Genomic DNA, 17,608 nt, shown 5'->3' on the forward strand with positions numbered 1-17,608 from the left:
GGCCCTTGAATATAAATAGAAAAAAATAACCAATGTGAACCAATGGCTCTCTTTGGAGTCAGTTTCTTTACCCAAGTTATCTTGAGTGATCTTTCTAGAACACACCGGGGATGGGTATGCCTCTAAACCTCTTGCTGCTCCTGAAATGCTCAGTTTTGGTCTTCCCACCAAGCTCAGCAGAAATCCCTGAGATGACGCATGGATGCGGGCGGGGGAGGGGGGCAAGCTGTGGGATCTGGGGATGCAGCAGCCTGCCTCACCTAGCACCCCTGAACTTGGCAAGGCTCTCTCCCGGAACAGCAGGTCAAAGAGGACCCGCTGTTCTTTTTGAACATATGGAGCTTCTGGGCAAGTGCTTATTTAAAAAAAAAAAAAACAAGGGTTGGAAAGTCTGAAAGTGACCATCGGGGTAAACCTTCCCACCTTTGCCTGTCTCATTAAGCCCTTCGCCATCTGGTCCTGCACACTCATTTCTGGACACTCCCCAGCCAGGGTAAGTGGCTTGTGGCTCAGAAATTCATTCAACATCACACTTGCGAGTAAGCTGGATACTGTCCAGAACTCTCTTGTCTGCCGTCTTCAGTAAGCTTCAAGATACCACTCAAGCGTCACATCCCTGCTCTGGAGCCTTCTGGGTCCTTCTGTGCTGCTGATGACACCCTTCCTTAGGGCTTCCCAGCCATTCTGTCATGACCCTTCTAGACGGAATAGCAGGCTACTTGGAGAAGGCTTGCTTCCCTTCCCACCTTTCCAGGAGAGCGGCAGTTGGCAAGCCACTACCAGTGGGCCACATCCGGCCTGTATTTGAATAGCCCATGAGCCAAGAATAATTCTTACCTTTTTAAAGGATTTGAAATTCGGGGGTGTGTGAGAGAATCATTCTTGACAAATAAAAATGAGAAGGAATTGAGGTCTCCGTGTTCATAATATCTCATAGGGTCCTAGCTCTGTGGGTTTTATTTATGTACCAAACCCTGGCTTCATTTAGAGAACAACTTGAGGTCAGTAGCTCTGATTAAGAGATTAACCATAATTAAGAGATTAAGAGAAGTTTTCAAAGAGTAATGTATTAACAATCTGGCTCTTTACAAAAGAGTTTGCAGTCTGTATAACCGTATGGTTGTTGGGCTAAAAATAATGCCAAGTTCCCCAACCACTAACTTCTGAAGAAAGCACTACAAGCAATCATTGAGCAGAGGAACTAATACAAAAACCAGCTACTGTTGAAACTCTAAGCCCTAAACAGGAGTCTCCATTAAACCCCTCCCATCAGGGCTCAGACGCTGCAGAGGAAGAGGCAGAGAGAGTGTAAGGACCAGAGGGGATGGAGGCCATCTGGAACACAGCCTCAGGATTGATGCATATGAACTCACAGAGATGGACAGAGCATGCACACACAGGACCTGCACTGGTCTGCACCACATGGGTGGGATCCTAGAGCTGAAAGGAGAAGTGTACACATATGCCATCTCTAGTGCAGAAGCTTAGAGAAGCTATCTCCAACTGATAACTGCTTGAAAATGAAAATTTAGTTTCCTCCAAAGGAGTCTCACTGGGGAAACCATCTACTCTTCAGGGTAGACCACACACCCAGCACTAGATGGCCAACAGAAAACGAACTCAATCATATTTTTGGAAGTTCCTGGTCTTATAATATTATCAGGTCTTATAATAATATTATAATATTGACTATAATAGCATGGTATCATCTGTAATTGTGCGACATCATCTATAACATTGTGACATCATCTATAATACCATGATGTCATCTGATAGTGTGATGTCATCTATAATAGTGTGACATCATCTCACTTCCATATTATATATATAATGTATTTTTAAAATATTTACCTTATAGGTTCTTTGCTTATATATTGTGGCTTCCTGGTTGGTGTTTTTATGAAATTCCTGCAAATGAGGGAGGGGTGGGTGTCTCTGCATCTATATCTGTTTCTTGTATCTTTTTAGGGGGCTCTTTTTCTTCTGTTGGTTTAGTCCTATCCCAATGTATTAGTTCTTGTTTTATCTTACTATACTTTATTTTATTATCATCCTTTAGAAGTCTGTTTTTGAATGAGAGACAGAAAGGTGGTAGACCTGGGTAGGCAGGGAGGTAGGGAGGAACTGGGAGGAACTGTAGAGGCAAGTAGAATCCTGATATATCATGCAAGGGGCAGGGGAAAGCTATTTTTTAGTAACAGGGGCAGAACTGGGGAAACAGCAACAGTAAAATGAATATCAACAAATTGGCATTTCATGGAGGTAATATAAGAAAATGTGTGAGTCTATCAGATCAAGCAACCTGCCCTTCTATGTCTCTTGTTCCCCTGGCTCCAGTAAATTAACTAGACCCATGATTCAACCAATTGTCCCCATGGTGGCTCTGAGGCTTCTCCATTTTCATGTGCCTACACACATTCGAGGAAGTCATTGGGAAACCTTGAGGGAAGTGAGATGATGTCACACTATTATAGATGACATCACACTGTTACAGATGACATCATGCTACTATCGTCAAGGATTGGCTAGTTTGGCTCCTCCATCATTCTCCCCTGAGGTATCCAGCCTCAGGACCTGCTGGGGGCAATCACATGTTTGGCTTCCTTCTGATTGGATCAAATGCTAACTCCTGTTCCGAGAGCAGCAAATGCTACATTAAACAAGTGCTTGTGATCTGGCATGAAAAGGTGAGTTGGACCCATTTCCATCTTTTTCTGGTGATCTGAATGAAATGCTCTAGAGACTCAAAAAGCAGGGAAGGGCACACATTTGAGGGAGCAGACAAAGCTCCTTGGGAACAACCTTGACTCAGTCAAGCTACCACGTTAACTAAGGAACCTTAGGATGAGCATCTGTCACTTCCTGATGCAGAGAAATCTCCTTCATGTTGCCTTCATTGCATGACCACTTGCCAACCCGACATACCAGGGAACCGTCCTGTCTTCATTAGTGATCACAACAGTGGTGCCAGCCAACGTGTACACAGGTTACCTGCACTCCATGTTGTCTCATGAATTCAGACAAGAACACCATGATATAAGCATGCTCCCTATGAATGAATGAAAAGACAAGGCCCAGAAAGACTAAACCATTCACCCAAGTTCCCACAACTGCTATGTTGCAGCTTCCATCCATTGACCTGCCTCAGGGACTGTGTATGTATCCCTTCTATAGCACTCTCTGCTGCTCTTATTCCAGGATTATCACGCAACTCCACAAACTCCCTGGTTCCCTTACTGGATCTTGTGCATGTACAGCCTTGCAACCAACAGTACTTAACCAGGGTAGGTTTTGTGATCTACACTGCACAGAAGAAAACCACAAGAGAGCATATCTGACGTGTGGAATTGGTTCTAGAATAGAAGGTTCTAGAAATGCTTCTATATTCTAGGATAAAATGCAAGTAAACTGTTGTCACACAACCTGAACGTTAGTTGTGAGGTAGAGGTTCTTGAGCTTCTGAGTAGAGCCCTAAGAATGGTGAGACTTAAAAAAAAAAAAAAACTATGTCTAGGTAATAATGCCTTTGAGCAAACAGGAAAGAGTAGGAGGAACAGCATCTGGTGGGTACGTAGTAGGCATTTTATGGTAAAATGCAAGGGAGGAAAATGAGACAACCCTCCATCCCAGGCACCACGGTTGGAGCATCATGGAATTCACTTGTTCTTACTGAAGCATGAATTCAAATCACTTTGAGGCCTGTTAAAAACACAGGCTGGAGAGATGACTTAGTGGTTAGGATCCGTCTGTTCTTCTAAAGGGCCCAGGTTAGACTCCAGTACACACATGGCAGCTCACAACTATCTGTTAACTCCAGTCCCAAGGGACCTAACACCGTCTTCTAGCCTAGCATGCAAATAGTACACAGATATGCATCCAAACAAAATAGCCATACACATGAAATAAATACAGTAAAATTAACCCCAAAAATTGTCTGCTGGTTTGTGTGACAAGACTTTTCCTGGTGAGATGTTACACACCTGTCTACTCACCCAGGGAGGCAGCCCCTGATGGACCAAAGTACAGATAGCCCCAAACTCAACTTGCTGAACCACGAGCTTTATATTAGGGTCACTTCCAGGAGCAGAAATGACTCAAAGACAGCTGCAACACCAAAGTCTACCCCAGCTTGAGTGACAGCTCACGAAGTTGGGAACTGAAGCACATTGCATAGCCTGCAGGCAGATCAACAAGTTGGAGAAGCCCTTTCTAGGTCCCTCAGACAATCTAAACCTCTTCCAGACAGCTTGGCTGCTTTCTGTCCCTTTCAGGCAGCCGGTCTGGTCTCAGTCTTCTTTGCAGCTTGCTTTGTCTGAAAGTCTTGTAGCTCAGCTTCCAGTCTGGTAGGGAGGGACCTAGTGAATCTGGTCAGTTTCAGGGACTTCCTAAAGCTATTTCAAGTTGTTTACCTTCCTGATTAAGGAGCTTCCCAGCAGGATGGAATGTTTTCAGACTTGTAGGAAACTTAAATCCAGCCTTACTCCCTCCCCACCTTCAGAGCCTCTGATTTAGCAATTCTATGTTGGGTCCAAGAATGTACATTTCTAGCAAATTCCCGGGTGATGTTGGCACTGGTGACCCACACACCACACTTTAAGAAACACTGACCTACAACGAAAAGCTCTTCCCTCTAGAATTTGAATGTTGTTAGATCAACCACAGAAATACAAAACACGTAGGTTTCTGTGGCCAAAGTCCCTCCCGTACTGGCAACACAAGCAGTCTGGCTATTGCTGTGAAGAGCTGGAAGAGTAAATAGAATACCATCGAACGCAGAAATTGAAGAGAAGGGATCCTTGACACATCAGCAATTAAGAAAAGGAAAGAGGTTAAGGGAACGTATAGTGAACAGAACCGGGAAAATATTGCTGGTAAGTGCAGAGAACATTTATTTCCAATGCGATCCTCCAAGATCCTTCACTTGTTTATTCAATAAACACTTCTTAATCTCTACCTGTACAGCAGATATTGCATTAGGTACTGGGACTTGAAGAGAGAACACTCATAAAGGTTATTTACAGGCCCAAATGGCAAGGACAATATTAGCAAGAAATGAATGGCTGAGAAACCACACAGGGCATCAGGCAGTGACAGATGTAAACTCAGAAACTGTTCACAGTCAAAGATTCTCTGCTCCATCACATATAAACAGCTGGTCTGGCCTTATCAATTGGAGCCTTGCCTGTCCCACACAGGAGAGGGCGAACACTAAAACCCAGTGTCTGTGGGGACTGACTGTCCATAGCAGTGGTTAAAAAACACAGATCCTAGAGCCCGATCACATAAGTTCTAAATCCTTTGCTATTTGCAAGCTAGGAACCTAACCAGAGCTCTCCGAGCTCCAATTTTCTCATCTATAATCATCATAATAGCTGAAGTCCTTGCCTCATATGGTGACTGAGAATCAACAGAAAATAAGGCATGTAAATTGCTTTGCACAAACCCTGCCACAGAAACTACTCAGAAGACAGCAGTGGCGATTGCTTTTTCCCGCTTTCTAAGTGGGCTCTGTCATTACGCTTGTCCCGTGTTAATCTACCCTCGCATGTCAAATGTGTGTAAAGGTAGAATTCCCCATACGGTCTACAGATGACAAAAAAAAAAAAAGATTAGACAGAATCATAACAGAAACTGGAAGGGCAAGAAACCTCACAGGAAGACTGTATTTTGATGTCAGTGGGTCACACTGCCAAGGAGAACTGGGCTATCACCTCATAGTAGCGACATGTGTCTTGGCTGTGGCTGGTGGAGACTATACAGTCATTTTGTGGCTGCGTATCTGCACGACAACTGAATTACATCAGGCTTTAGAGTTGTGTAAGTGTGAGGGGGGGCATATATACCTGCCCCAGATAGAGAGAACTGAAGAATCAATCCTATGAAGCCATACTATGAGGAAAGACAATACCCTCTACAGAGGGCAGGTGTATTTAATCCACAGGCAACTCCAGGGCCCAACGACAGCAGCCAAACAAACTTAGAATAATCTATGTTCACAGACGCAAACACAAACACCTTTCACACACTCATGTGCCAGAAGTAGTGGGGGTTCATTTCAGAGAAGGTGGGGGGGCAGTTAAATTAACTTCCTAAATATGCACATAATTAAAAACATTCGCTGCTATATTAATCTAAACGCAGGTACGTTGTGGAACATAATGAAGAAAATAAGCCATGTTTTAAAGCTCAACATAAAATTGGAGGCAAATACTGTCTTCAGAAGGGAGCTCAACTCTCAAAGCCACATGGTAGACCAGTGGTTCTCAACCCTCCTGAAGCCGTGACCTTTGATACAGTTTCTCATGTTGTGGTGACCCCCAACCATAAAATTGTTTTCATTGCTACTTTATAACTGTAATTTTGCTACTGTTACAAATTGCAATATAAATACGGGATATCTGTTCCGCAACCCCTGGGAAAGGGTCAGCTTCTAAGGGTCATTCAACCTCTTTCCCAAAGGGTCACGACCCACAGGTTGAGAACCACTGTCCCAAGGGAAATTGTGTACTGCCTTTTTAATTAGGGACCTTTTAGGGGATGTTTTCAGAAGAACCAGGATGGCCAAAAGAATACAGAAATAGACATGGGGAGGACTAGGTTTAAACCTTGAGGCTTTGGCCTTCATTTTGTTATTGATCATAGTTTCTTCATCTGAAAAATGGGATGCTTTTCATAGAACCAACCTACCAGACTTGGTACAAGACTCACAGGAACATCATCTGGGGAGGGATATCAGTCAGGGTTTCTAGTGCTGGGGTCAAACAATGTGACCAAAAGCAAGCTGCCACCGAGGAAAGGGCTTGTTTTAAGTACACTTTCACCTCATTGTTCACCATTGAAGAAAGTCAGGACAAGAACCTGGCTGCAGGAGCTGCTGCAGAGGCCAGAGCACCATAGCGGAATGTTGCTTACTGGATTCCTCCTCAGCCTGCTTTCTTACAGAACCCAGGACAGCAGCCAGGGGTGCCCCACCCATAATAGGCTGGGCCCTCCCCCCCAGCAAGCAATAATTAAGAAAATGCCCTACAGGCTTGGAGGCTTACAGTGCAATCACACGGAGGTCTTTTTTCAATCAGTCCTCTCAGATGACTTTAACTTGTGTCAAGTTGTCATAAAACTATCTAGGAGAGGGCGTGTTACCCAGATGCACATCAGGGGCCTCCTCCGTAGAGCAGGCCAGCAGAGATTGGTCATTATGGTGAGTTTGTGGTCTGCAGTTAATGGATGAGCTCTGTGAAAGCACACTGAAATTTGGTGGCAAGGCAAGAAAGAGAGGAGGAGAACGCCTTGTGTGCAAAACATTGAGTACATGCTCGTTGCACAAGCATCTCAGAAATCAATCCTCAGCAGGGAAGAGATTGAGCAGTTGGGGGATAAGAGACCCAAGAGATGGGCAAACACTGCCTGGCTAGTCCCGCCATTACCATGGGTTGATGGAAGATGGGCAGTACAGGTACCAGCTGGCGGCAAAAGAGAGCAAGGGGGAAGGCAAGACACTTGCGCCTTGGCAGCCTGTGAATAGCTGATGAAGAGAAGAAAGAAAATTGGGGTGGGAGAGCCTGTGTTTCCTAGGAAGGGATAGCTGTTGCAATCTGCTGGGGCTCCCCCTATGGAGTGCTTTGGGTCCAGCTCCTGTTTCAGGCACCTATAATTCAGCACGCCTCTCAAAAACAGATTTAAGACCCGAAAATGAAATGCAATCGAATGACAACGTTCGAGTGAGTGACAGCTGAAGCCACGCTGATCCCATGACCCCATTAAACAGGGTTGCAACCTGCTATTGTCTCTTCGCTGGGACAATCGGTGGCACCCGGCATGGTTCATGGCTCGCACAAGCAGGCGTCAAGCAAGTGTTTGTTAAGTATCTTATCTGCCTATTTAATTGGTTAGAAAATTGCGGCTTTTTCATCAAAACTACCACCTATTTTTTTTTTTATTCAAACGTTCTTAAAATGAAATCCCATTAAAGCTTTTAATGCATTCCGGGAGCAAAGACTTTACTTAAATGGAAAAAAAAAATGAAAAGAAAAGAGAAGGTAAACTCTCAGCTCCCACCTGTGCAGCCACGACAAGCTATTGTTTGAACCTGAGTATATCATTTAACTTGGATGACAAGCTCAGAGGGTAGAGACCCCATCTTTCAGAACACACAGCTCTGAGAGCCCTGGGAGTTCTCAATAAATAACACTAGCAAGAAACACTGTACAGGGACCTGTTTTCATTATTTTTTTTTTTCCCATTCCAGATTTTTGGCAGCGTGTGTTTATCCCTTGCTTGATTTCCAAGGGGGCAGCTCTCTCCCTGGAGCTCCCATGAAGAAGGATAAACAGCCCCTACACTAATCCTGCCCCTCCCCATCCCGGTGCAAGTAGAAACACCTGACTGAGCCAAAACTGGGTTTTGAGAGCATTCGGGATGCTGGCTTTGGAAGGAAACCGAGTCCTCCACTAGGTAGATGCAGTCAAGAGAAGTGTTTTGGCTCTGCACACTGACACAGCTGTCAGATGGCATAGCTTGGACTTCCGTGGTAGTTACCTGCTGTGGGCCTCAGAGCTCTTGCTGTTAGCCCCACAGACAGACTGCCTAGCACTTAACGATGCAAAGTAAAATTGGGGGAGGGGGGAGGTTTCAAGTCTTTCAACAGAGAAGTGAAAAAGGCAGTGATTTGCCAAACTTTAGCCATTAGACTATGAAGATGCATAAGGGAAGATATTAAACGTTAAGTTTTACGCTTACAGCAAGGCTAAGCCATCGAGGGGAGACAACCTGGGCTTTGTGCATCTGCTAATTTATCCCAGTAGTGAAATAAAATGGCTATGTGCTTGCCCTAGCAGAGCAGAAGAGAGTGGACCGGAAGCCTTTTTTTTTCCTCCATGAATAATAAGACTAATATTTGATAAGGTGTGCTTTGCAGAGAAAGGGCTGGAGGGGAGTGTCTTTCTACCCGCCTATCAATATACCTTCGAGCAAATGTTTCAGGCACCCTGATACACAATGAATGTACATGCAACAGTTCTCCACTCTAAGACTTTCCCCCTTCTCCTCTGGTTCATTCTACAGCAAAACAATAGCAACTCCTGTAGCCCTCCGTTTCTGCTCTTTGAATTCTGTCCAGTGATTAAGGAGGCTCTCAGCAGGCTTCCCTCTCAGGAGCCATATGCAGAGTTTCTTGCCAGCAGCCTTGGGAGGGCAAAAGGCCTCTGCAGAAGTACACAAAGCCTCCGTAATCCCCATCAACTAGACCCTCTTGAACTGTCGCTTTATTTTCCGGTCAAAGAACTGTCAATCTCGAGATTTCAAGCTGTGGCTGCCCTGTGAGCCCTGAGGGAAAACCTGTGTCTTTTGCTCTGGTTTAGGCACAGCTCGAGGGTGGTGCCAGAGAGCCCCGCAATCTAGTCTGGTAATCTACAGCCCAGAAACTGCCTGGAGCACCCCAACACTTTCCACCTCCCCGGCTCTTCTTTTTCAGGGCGAGGCTTTGTACACCATAAACTGCCTCCCGTTTCCTCGGGTTCCCTCCGCCAGGTTGAGACCACAGCCACCCTAGGCCAGCCACCCTCGGCCAGCCACAGCCCCGCCCCCTCGCACTGGGTCAGGCTGGGCGGTCTGCGAGCGGCTTTTGCACGGTAGCATTTATTAACCAGTGCGGAGCAGGCCACAACTGTACAGACCACATCATGTAGGTTGCAGCTAGAGATTGGGGGGTGGCGGGGGGGGCACAAAGGCCGAGTGGGGTGTGGCGGCGAGTCCTTTAGGTTCGTTAGCTTTTCTGAGAGGGCATCAGGAACTGTTAACCCACAGGGTCAAGCCCACTTGCCCACTGAGACTCCAGTCTGGAGAAGCGGTTAAGAACTGAGGGTGGCGTTGGGAAGCTCAGTCCCAAACAAGCGCCCGCATTTGTACTAAAAGGAAATGAGAGGCAGCCACTAGAGTTTTGAACCTCCCTCCAATCCTCCCCGCTACCCCGTCACCGTTTCTACACGCTCCCTTTGGGGACCCCAGACTGTGCTTTTGAGTAGCCTGCAGTCTCGGCCAGTCGGTGGCGATGTGAACCTTAGACTTGGTAAATGTCACCCAAGTCTCCAATCTGAGCCCCCGGGGCAGGACTTACGCAGTTGTGCTCAGTCGCCTGAAAGTCCCAGCTGCAGCTCCTGGCGCGCGCCTGGATCTCACTCATCCTGAAGAGGCAGAGAGCCGTGGTGGCGGGGGAGCGCTTCTCCTGGCCCTCTCCAGTGGCCGCGCTGAACACGCCGGCCCAGATGTCCACAGCCTCCACCAGACTGGAGGAAAGCAGCAGGCGGCGGCCCTCGGGGTGGCCGTGGCCGCAATCGAGGGCCGCCTGGCCCTGGAATAGCACCTCTGTGCTCTGCGCGATGCGCGCCATGCTGGGCCAGCCGGTGGCAGCGCCACTTGTGTAGTTGTAGGGATAGTAGGGGAAGTAGACACTGCCGTTCCAGAGAAAGGCGTCCACGAAGTGCAGGCTGCCCGCACTACCGCGCAGTTTCAGGCGGCCCAGCTCCTGCGTGGCCAGACTGCGCCCCTCCGTGTTCTTGAGCGCGATGGCCGTGTCGCGATCAGATGCCGCGGGGTTGCAGCGATTCGCGGTCTCCGGCTCCGGCAGCACATAGGTGGCGGCTACCGCCAGGTACCAGAGATCGGTGCCACTCGCGCGGTACACCACACCGGCCGTCGAGCCCTGCGGGTGACACGACACCACCTCGGTGCCGTTGCGCAGGGAGCTGCGGTTAAGGTTGCCCAAGGGCCGCACCTCGCAGGCGCCCCGGTCGAAGGTCCAGCCGGTGAGCAGCAGCCCCTCGAGACCGGTCGCCCCCTCGCGGTAGGGTAATAGCAGCTTGCTGAAGCTGCTCCCGGGCCGGGGCCGCGCGGGGGGCGCCAACGAGACAGGCTCGGTGCAGTTGCCCGCTTGGTCCCGGTATAGGCGGGAGAGCCTGTTCTTCAGGCTGTAGTCCAGCTGGTCCAGGCAGCTGCCGCTCGCCACGAACACGCCGTCCGCCCGGCTCGCCGCTATGGCTCCGATGGCTTGCTCAGATCGCCACACCGGCTCGTCCGCGCCCCGGGCGGGAACCGCCAGTGCCAGCAGATAGGCGATCAGGGGCAGCGGTGCGGCGGGGTACGGGGGGCGCGGCGGCGCCTTCCTCCGGGAGACCTCCATGGGGCTAGGGGGGCCGCCCCCGGGCAGGGCGCGCGGCGGCTCGGGCGGCTCAGGCGCGCGGCGACGGAGACGCGGGCGGCGGCGGCGGCGGTGGCGGCTCCTGCGCGCGCTCGGGCTCCCGCGGCCGCCCCATCCCCGCGGCTCGGCCGGGAAGGAGTGCAGGGAGGACGACGCGCGGCGGGCTCGCTCCGGCAGCCTGTGCCGCGGCGGCAAGCCTTGCGCGCTCCGGAGACGCTTCCTCCTCGTCCGCCTTCGCCGGAGAGTTCCTCTGTGCGGCGCGGGCGCTCGCGGGGAGGCGCGGAGGGGAAGGGAGGGGACGGGCGGAGGGGAGCGAGGCGGGCGGGGAGGGCTGGAGAGGTTGGGTGCGCTTGTGCGTTTCACTTTCCCATTGTGAAAGTGGGATGCAACTGGCCCCTTCCTCATCCTCTTCCTCCTCCGCCCTCCGCCTCTCGCCCGCCCTCCCTCCACGCCCATCTCCCCTCCCTTCTTGATTCGGTGAGATCGGGAGGAGGGAGGTCTCGTAATTTGGGTTACTGTGTAGGTGGCCTCTTTCATCTATTCATAACAAAGCTGAGCCGCCTGCCGCGGCCGCCGCGGCTGCCACCATCGCCCCTTGCTCGTCCCGGGTTCCCCCGGGCGCCGGAACCCGGCACAGAGCTGGCTCCCGCGCTCTCCAGCCCGCGGGGCTGCTCCAATGCCCGGGTTTTGTTTACGAGAGCAGCCCCGGGCAAATGCGAGGCTCGCGGAGCCAGGACCCAGGGTCGAATGGGTTGCAGCGGAGGCCCTGGGCTCCAGCCCCTGGGAGACTGCCAGGGCTTGCTGACAGGTGTGGATCGGCGGGAGGGAGGCCTTCAGAGATGCGCTTGGGGAGCTGCGGCCAAGCGGGAGGCGGCTGAGGGGGACCAAGACGCCCCTGTGAAAGGGGGTGGGTTTCCCTGGGTCAGAGTGAGGTGGGAGAAAGGCGCCACACGCTCGTTGCGGACAATCCCTCGGGCCAGAGCTCTCATATTTGAAAAGGCTCCCTAGTCTCCCTTGGCAACGGAGTCCTAGGCTCTCAGATCTAGCACTTAGAAAGTTCTGCTCACTAGCTAACCCTAATGACAAAAGCTAGCATTTATTGAGAACTCGCTACGATCTGGGCATAGTTCTAAATGCACCATGTCGATTTTGATTCACTTAATGCTCAGGGCAACGGTGACTTTGACCATCCCTACTCAGTGTTGGAGAATAGTTTTGGAACCCACCAGGATACAACTGTTAGCAAATAGCACAGCAGAGATTCGAACCACACCTCACGCCAGGGCCTGTCACAGGATTCTTGCTAGTTCAGTGCCACCTGTGGCCACTGAAACACTCCCCAGAGAATAAAGGCAAAAGTACATTGGGCTCAACAACCAGGGCTCCCATCTCAGTCCAGTGCTCTTCTGTTTCCAGAGGGTCTCCTTTTGCCACTCTTTCCCAATTCATCCAGGTAGCAACTGTCAGCTGATTTGTCCCCTTCTCCCCTCAAGCCACCAAGAATTTCTGGAAGAGAAAATCACTGCTCTGGGGAGCAGGCAGGTTCATGTTTTCTCAGAAGTGGGCTTCCCAGAGGCAAGCATTGGTGCCTCTAACTCTGTGGCAAATGGAGAGGGAGCTAAAGACCCTTATTGGGTCCTTAAGAAATGATCTGCACTCCTTCCTAGATCTTTTCCACACCACGGACCCGCAACTGGTTGCTGTGTGTTCTTCCCTTCTCACCCCAAGTCGGCCCAGCTCTGGATAGGAATCGGTATGTTTTCAGGGGGCATTGCTGAATGAGCTTCCTCATGGGTCAAATCTTGCAGAGCCTGACAGCTGTGACAGGTTTCACCCTTCCACGGAACTGATTAGATGCCCCCCCACCTCGTCCCCCTCCCCCACTGCTGAGAGGGGCGCCAGGAAAGGCAGAAGAGAGAAGTGGGCAAGAAGCTTGAAAGTCTAACCCAGAGGAGCGGCTGAAGTATTAGGAGTGAGTGTAGCTCAGTGAAAGAGAGTTTGAGCCAGGTCTGGACTTCCATTCTCTGCTGTACACATACACACACACACACACACACACACACACACACACACACACACACACACACCATTCCTTCAGCAGTGGCTTTCAAAAGCTGGGCTCCAAGGCCATTTTTCCACGTGCAACCGCCTCGATGGGGACTAGCTATCGTTTCTGCTGCTGCTGGGCAGTGCCAATGCTCTCAGATGTTAGATGGAGGTCACCTCTTCTGTAGTGACAGAAAGAAGAGGAGAGAAAGGGGGAGCAGGGAATGTAGGCCTAGGTTGATGCTAAGACGGACCTCTTAAGTGAAGCAACTCAAATGGCTTACTTGCTTAAAAAATCCCCCTCCCCATTCTCCACCACTTGTAATATTTTAAGGATTTTTTTTTGCATCACTCAAAACAGAAAAAAAAAAAAGGAAACAACAAAATAACCCTCCCCGGAAGTGCACTGACCCCTCTCCAACATAGTAGGACATGCATGCATCAGGCTTCCTAAAGTTTCCCTGTGGTTGATTCGTGAATGGGCTGTGGTGGTGTTCTGGGCCGAGAAGCAGCATTCAGTTCCATTCTGGAGATAACTCTTTCTTCCCTGGTAACCAAGCCATTTCCCTAACCCCCACAGTGTTGCTACAGTCAGTTGCAGACTATCTTGGAAGCTATTTGGATCAAGCTTACTCCACGGCATCCTGGCACGTTGACCACTGCTCAATTCTTTGCTGCTGCACTTTGAGAGAAGAAGAAACAGCATCCTGCAAAAATTATCTGCAAGGCGTGGAAAGGACTCTGGTGGTCCTGGCATCTCCTTAGTTTGCTGAGACCATAAGCGCTATTCCGGCAAGCAGGCTTTCTCTCTACTCCCGTTTAATTGTGTGCAGACTCCTGTAGTGGGAGAAACCGGAATCCGTGCTAACTTGTTGGCATGACAAATACAGGCCATTAAGAAACCTGGAAACAGGTTCTTGGCCGTTCCTACCCCATTTTGAGCAAATGCCTTTGCCCCTTCCCAATTTTCTCGTGTACTAAAGCTCCACCTTCAGGACACATATTCACATTTGAAGAGTATGGGAAATAGGAAAGAACTCGAAAAAAAAATATTTAGGCACAGGGTCTATGTTTCTTTAAAGGCTTTCTCTTAGACACACCCATCTGTCAGAGGGGGTATGCAGCTCACCCATGACAAAGCTTCTCTCACCAACTGGCTGGGACCCTCCATCTTGTTGGGTGTCCCTCATGACACGTTTCGGAACTTCTTGTAACACAAATGGCTGAAAATCAAACAAAAGAAGGTGGTCCAGATCCATCCTCCAGACAGACCTGCTACCACGGAAACGGGCCGTTCAGATGGGTTCTGAACAGTTGCGTGCACAGCCTTTGCTAGCTGGAAGAGTCTTCATAATGAGAAAATATCCACTCCCTCAGGCACTGGAGGCATTCTGGGTTAACCAAGCCATCTACAACCAGATTCATTTCTGCTAGACAGGGCTTTATAGATTCTGTGGTTTCCTGCTGAGACTTGGGACATTAAGAACTGTTCAGTAGGCAATTGGTCACAGTCACAAGATGGTTATCATTCACATTTTACTTCTCTGGTTTTCTTTTTTTCTTCTTCTTTTTAACTGACCATGGTTGGGTTGATAGGGGCCGGAAGCAACTGAGAATGTTAGTTCTGGTGGTCAACAGATTCTTTACGTTCTCTTTCTATGTCGCTACAACACCCTGCACAGAAATCGGAGCAATTCCATACCAGACACATCTGTCTTGACTCCCTTGAATTTCAGACAGGCCACTTTTTCTCTCCACAGCTCTGCTCCTATCTATGTGGTCTTCAGGCTGAAGACCTTATCAAAGTTTCTGGCCCCTTTTGGTGACTGACCGGAAAATGAATTGAGCCAGCTTCCTTCCTGGTTTGCAGATTAGCAGATAGTTGAAAGCACACATTAGAGGAAGTATTGTTTTATAGTTTGAGTTGATGCTGAGAGAGGAGTTGAACAGAGTTCCACCAATAGGGAAAGTCAGTCGAATTCAGCGCAGTCAGGAGATATGGCTGAGGGATCTGGCTGTGATGTCTGTCACTTCATTGATTGCCAGAGTTGAGTTGACTAAGCTGGCTGGCCAGGTGGTCCTGTTCTTCCTCCCCCAGCCTTCTTGTCTTCCTCCCTCGAAGTGCTATACTCTCTAAAGACAAAGACCATCGGTCAAGGGTAGCTCACACGCTGTAACCTTTAAACAAATTCTCAAGATGTGGCTAAGCGGAGTGCAAGACCCAGACAGTCCTGTCTGTCACTCAACATGGCCTTGGATGGACGGAGAGTAGCCCTCCGTGCTTGGTGACAGTACCCAGCTGTTAGTTCCTGTAAGAAGGCTGGGTAGTATGATGGGCTCACCTCCAACATTTCAGTTGTCAACTTTCTCTGTCATGACTTAGCAGAGTTATATTACATGTCGCTTCCCAGAAGAGCAGGATATTCGAAACCACTATTCTCTGCTTTAGAGACTCAACACTGACTTTCTTTAAGCCATATAACGTCCTTCACTATTATCAGGGCCTATGGCAAGTGTGACAAATGCCAAATCTTCTCTGATGTCATAAAGTCCAAGGCATTAATTACCCTGGTACTTGATACTCTGCTGCAGAAGCAGTGTGCTGAGCTGGTTAAGATTTTGTCAACTTGACACAAACTGGATTCATCTGGAAAGATGGGATTTCAATGGAGAAATTGGTCTGTAGGCAAATCTGCAGGGCATTTTCTTGATTAATGATTGATGTGGGAGGGCCCAGCCCACTTCAGGTGCTGCCACCCTTGAGCAAAGGGTCCTGAGTTGTACGAGCAAACTGTAGAGGGCAAACCAGTAAGCAGAGTTCCTCTATGGTCTCTGCTTCAGGTCCTGACCTCACTTCTCTTCATAAAGGACGGTAAGCTGTCTGATGAGATTAACCCTTCCCTCCCCAGGTGGCTTTCTGACATGGTGTTTCTCATAGCAATAGAAGGGAAACTAGAGCAGCATGAAGTTTCTTCAAACACCCGCTGTGTCTGTGGTGAAGCATCTAAGGCTACCCTTGATTGACAGCAAAGTACAGTGAAGCCATCAGCAACCACAGAGTTTTCAAATTCATCAGCTAATGACATCTTCAGCTTTGGGACACTTCCGCAACTTGGATGGTCTCTCAAAAATTAAAGTTAAATTTATTTAACTTTAAGTTAATTGCATTAATTGATTAATTTGATTTTAAATTAGAATTAATTTTTATAAATAAAGATTTATTTTTGGAATTTGTGGCTACCCTTGCTTGTATTTTTCTTATTGCTCCTTCAAAATGAAGCACGGAAAGGCTATTTTTTTGGTTTTTTTTTTTTGTTTGTTTGTTTTTGTTTTTTGAGGATAAGCACAAAATACCGATCCCTCTTAGGACAAAAAAAAAAAAAATCTTTTCATGTCTCTGTTCTGCCATCATGTCTCAGAGACTCAGTTAGTGAAATCCCGGGCCCCTGAGTCTCTTGATAACTGGCAGGCATCTTGGCATAAACTCATTCAACGAGAAGAGCTGCCACAAAGCAGGCCTTCATATTAATAATAACTCAAACTCTTAAAATGAATAGCAGAAGATAAGATTAACACGCAGATATCTCCACAGTCACTTGTGCGCCCGCTTCCTCGAGATTCTGGTGGGGAGATTCTCACAGCTGACAATGAAGTGGCTGGACTTCGCGGGCAGGCGAGCAATCTGGCTCCCTCGACCGAGCTCACACCGCTTGCTTATTCCGCAGTCCTTGCCCTCCCTATAAAATATCGCTGTGGAGCCTGGGAGGAAGCAATTGGAATGAATTCTGAGTAAGGGCGGTGGCTATCTGGTGGCTGGGCATGCGGTCCTGGGGAAGAGCGGGGAAAATATTTCTTGTCATTCATGCTGGGGAAATATTGAGGACGTGGAGGTTCCACACGCATTGCCAACACTAAGGGTCTCACGCACCAAATCCCGAACGAAAAGACTGAACCCTTTTCTTGCCCTTCTGTTCCTTTTGGCTTTTCCCCTTTTCAATGTGTCTGTGTTTGGGGCGTAGGGGAGAGGATTGGATGTGCAAATGTGTGTGCATGCAAACGAAGGTCAGAGGTCAACGTTGGTGTCCTCTTCCCGCAGCTCTCTACTTATCTTTTGAGACTTGGTCTCTCACAGAATCTGAAGCCCTCTGATCCAGCTGGGCAGGCTGATCAGTGAGCCCGAGGGATTCATGGGTTTCCCATCTTGCTTGCTTAGGGCTTACTAACACACACCGTCACACCCAGTATTTACATGGGTGCCAGGGATCCAAAGTCAGGCCCCTAAGCTTGTATAGCACGTACTTTCCTGATTGAGACATTTCCCAGTCCTTTAAAAAAGTTTTATTGCATTTTATAAGTATTTGCTTGTGTGTA

General features: G+C 48.8%; 2 protein-coding genes across 5 annotated transcripts in view; one reads left to right on the forward strand and one right to left on the reverse strand.

The window, feature by feature from the left end:
* Plxnc1 (plexin C1) overlaps window positions 1-11,445 on the reverse strand; it is a 153,787-nt gene extending 142,342 nt beyond the window's left edge. For 3 of the 4 annotated variants that reach the window (XM_087557870.1, XM_087557871.1, XM_087557872.1), the window contains exon 1: window positions 10,112-11,445. In XM_087557870.1, the coding sequence (XP_087413996.1) occupies window positions 10,112-11,173 (1,062 nt within the window). In that variant the 5' untranslated portion in view covers window positions 11,174-11,445. 4 annotated transcript variants of the gene reach the window in all.
* Window positions 11,446-11,740: 295 nt separating this feature from the next.
* Window positions 11,741-16,464, forward strand: LOC120093559 (uncharacterized). The gene is made up of 4 exons (XM_087559724.1): window positions 11,741-11,999; window positions 12,859-12,944; window positions 13,818-14,029; window positions 16,147-16,464. Exons 1-3 carry the CDS (start codon window positions 11,905-11,907, stop codon window positions 14,000-14,002), a joined length of 366 nt encoding a protein of 121 aa, XP_087415850.1. The 5' UTR covers window positions 11,741-11,904; the 3' UTR covers window positions 14,003-14,029; window positions 16,147-16,464.
* The last annotated feature ends 1,144 nt before the right edge of the window (window positions 16,465-17,608 follow it).

The sequence above is a fragment of the Rattus norvegicus genome, chromosome 7 (genome assembly GCF_021556685.1).
Source record: "Rattus norvegicus strain SHRSP/BbbUtx chromosome 7, alternate assembly SHRSP_T2T, whole genome shotgun sequence".
NCBI lineage: Eukaryota > Metazoa > Chordata > Mammalia > Rodentia > Muridae > Rattus > Rattus norvegicus.

Coding starts and splice junctions, on each gene's coding strand:
- LOC120093559 (XM_087559724.1), top strand. CDS start 11,905: ATGCGAGGCTCGCGGAGCCAGGACCCAGGGTCGAATGGGTTGCAGCGG. Junction 12,000..12,858: donor CTGCCAGGGCTTGCTGACAG/GTGTGGATCGGC, acceptor ACTCCTTCCTAG/ATCTTTTCCACACCACGGAC. Junction 12,945..13,817: donor CCAGCTCTGGATAGGAATCG/GTATGTTTTCAG, acceptor TAACCCCCACAG/TGTTGCTACAGTCAGTTGCA.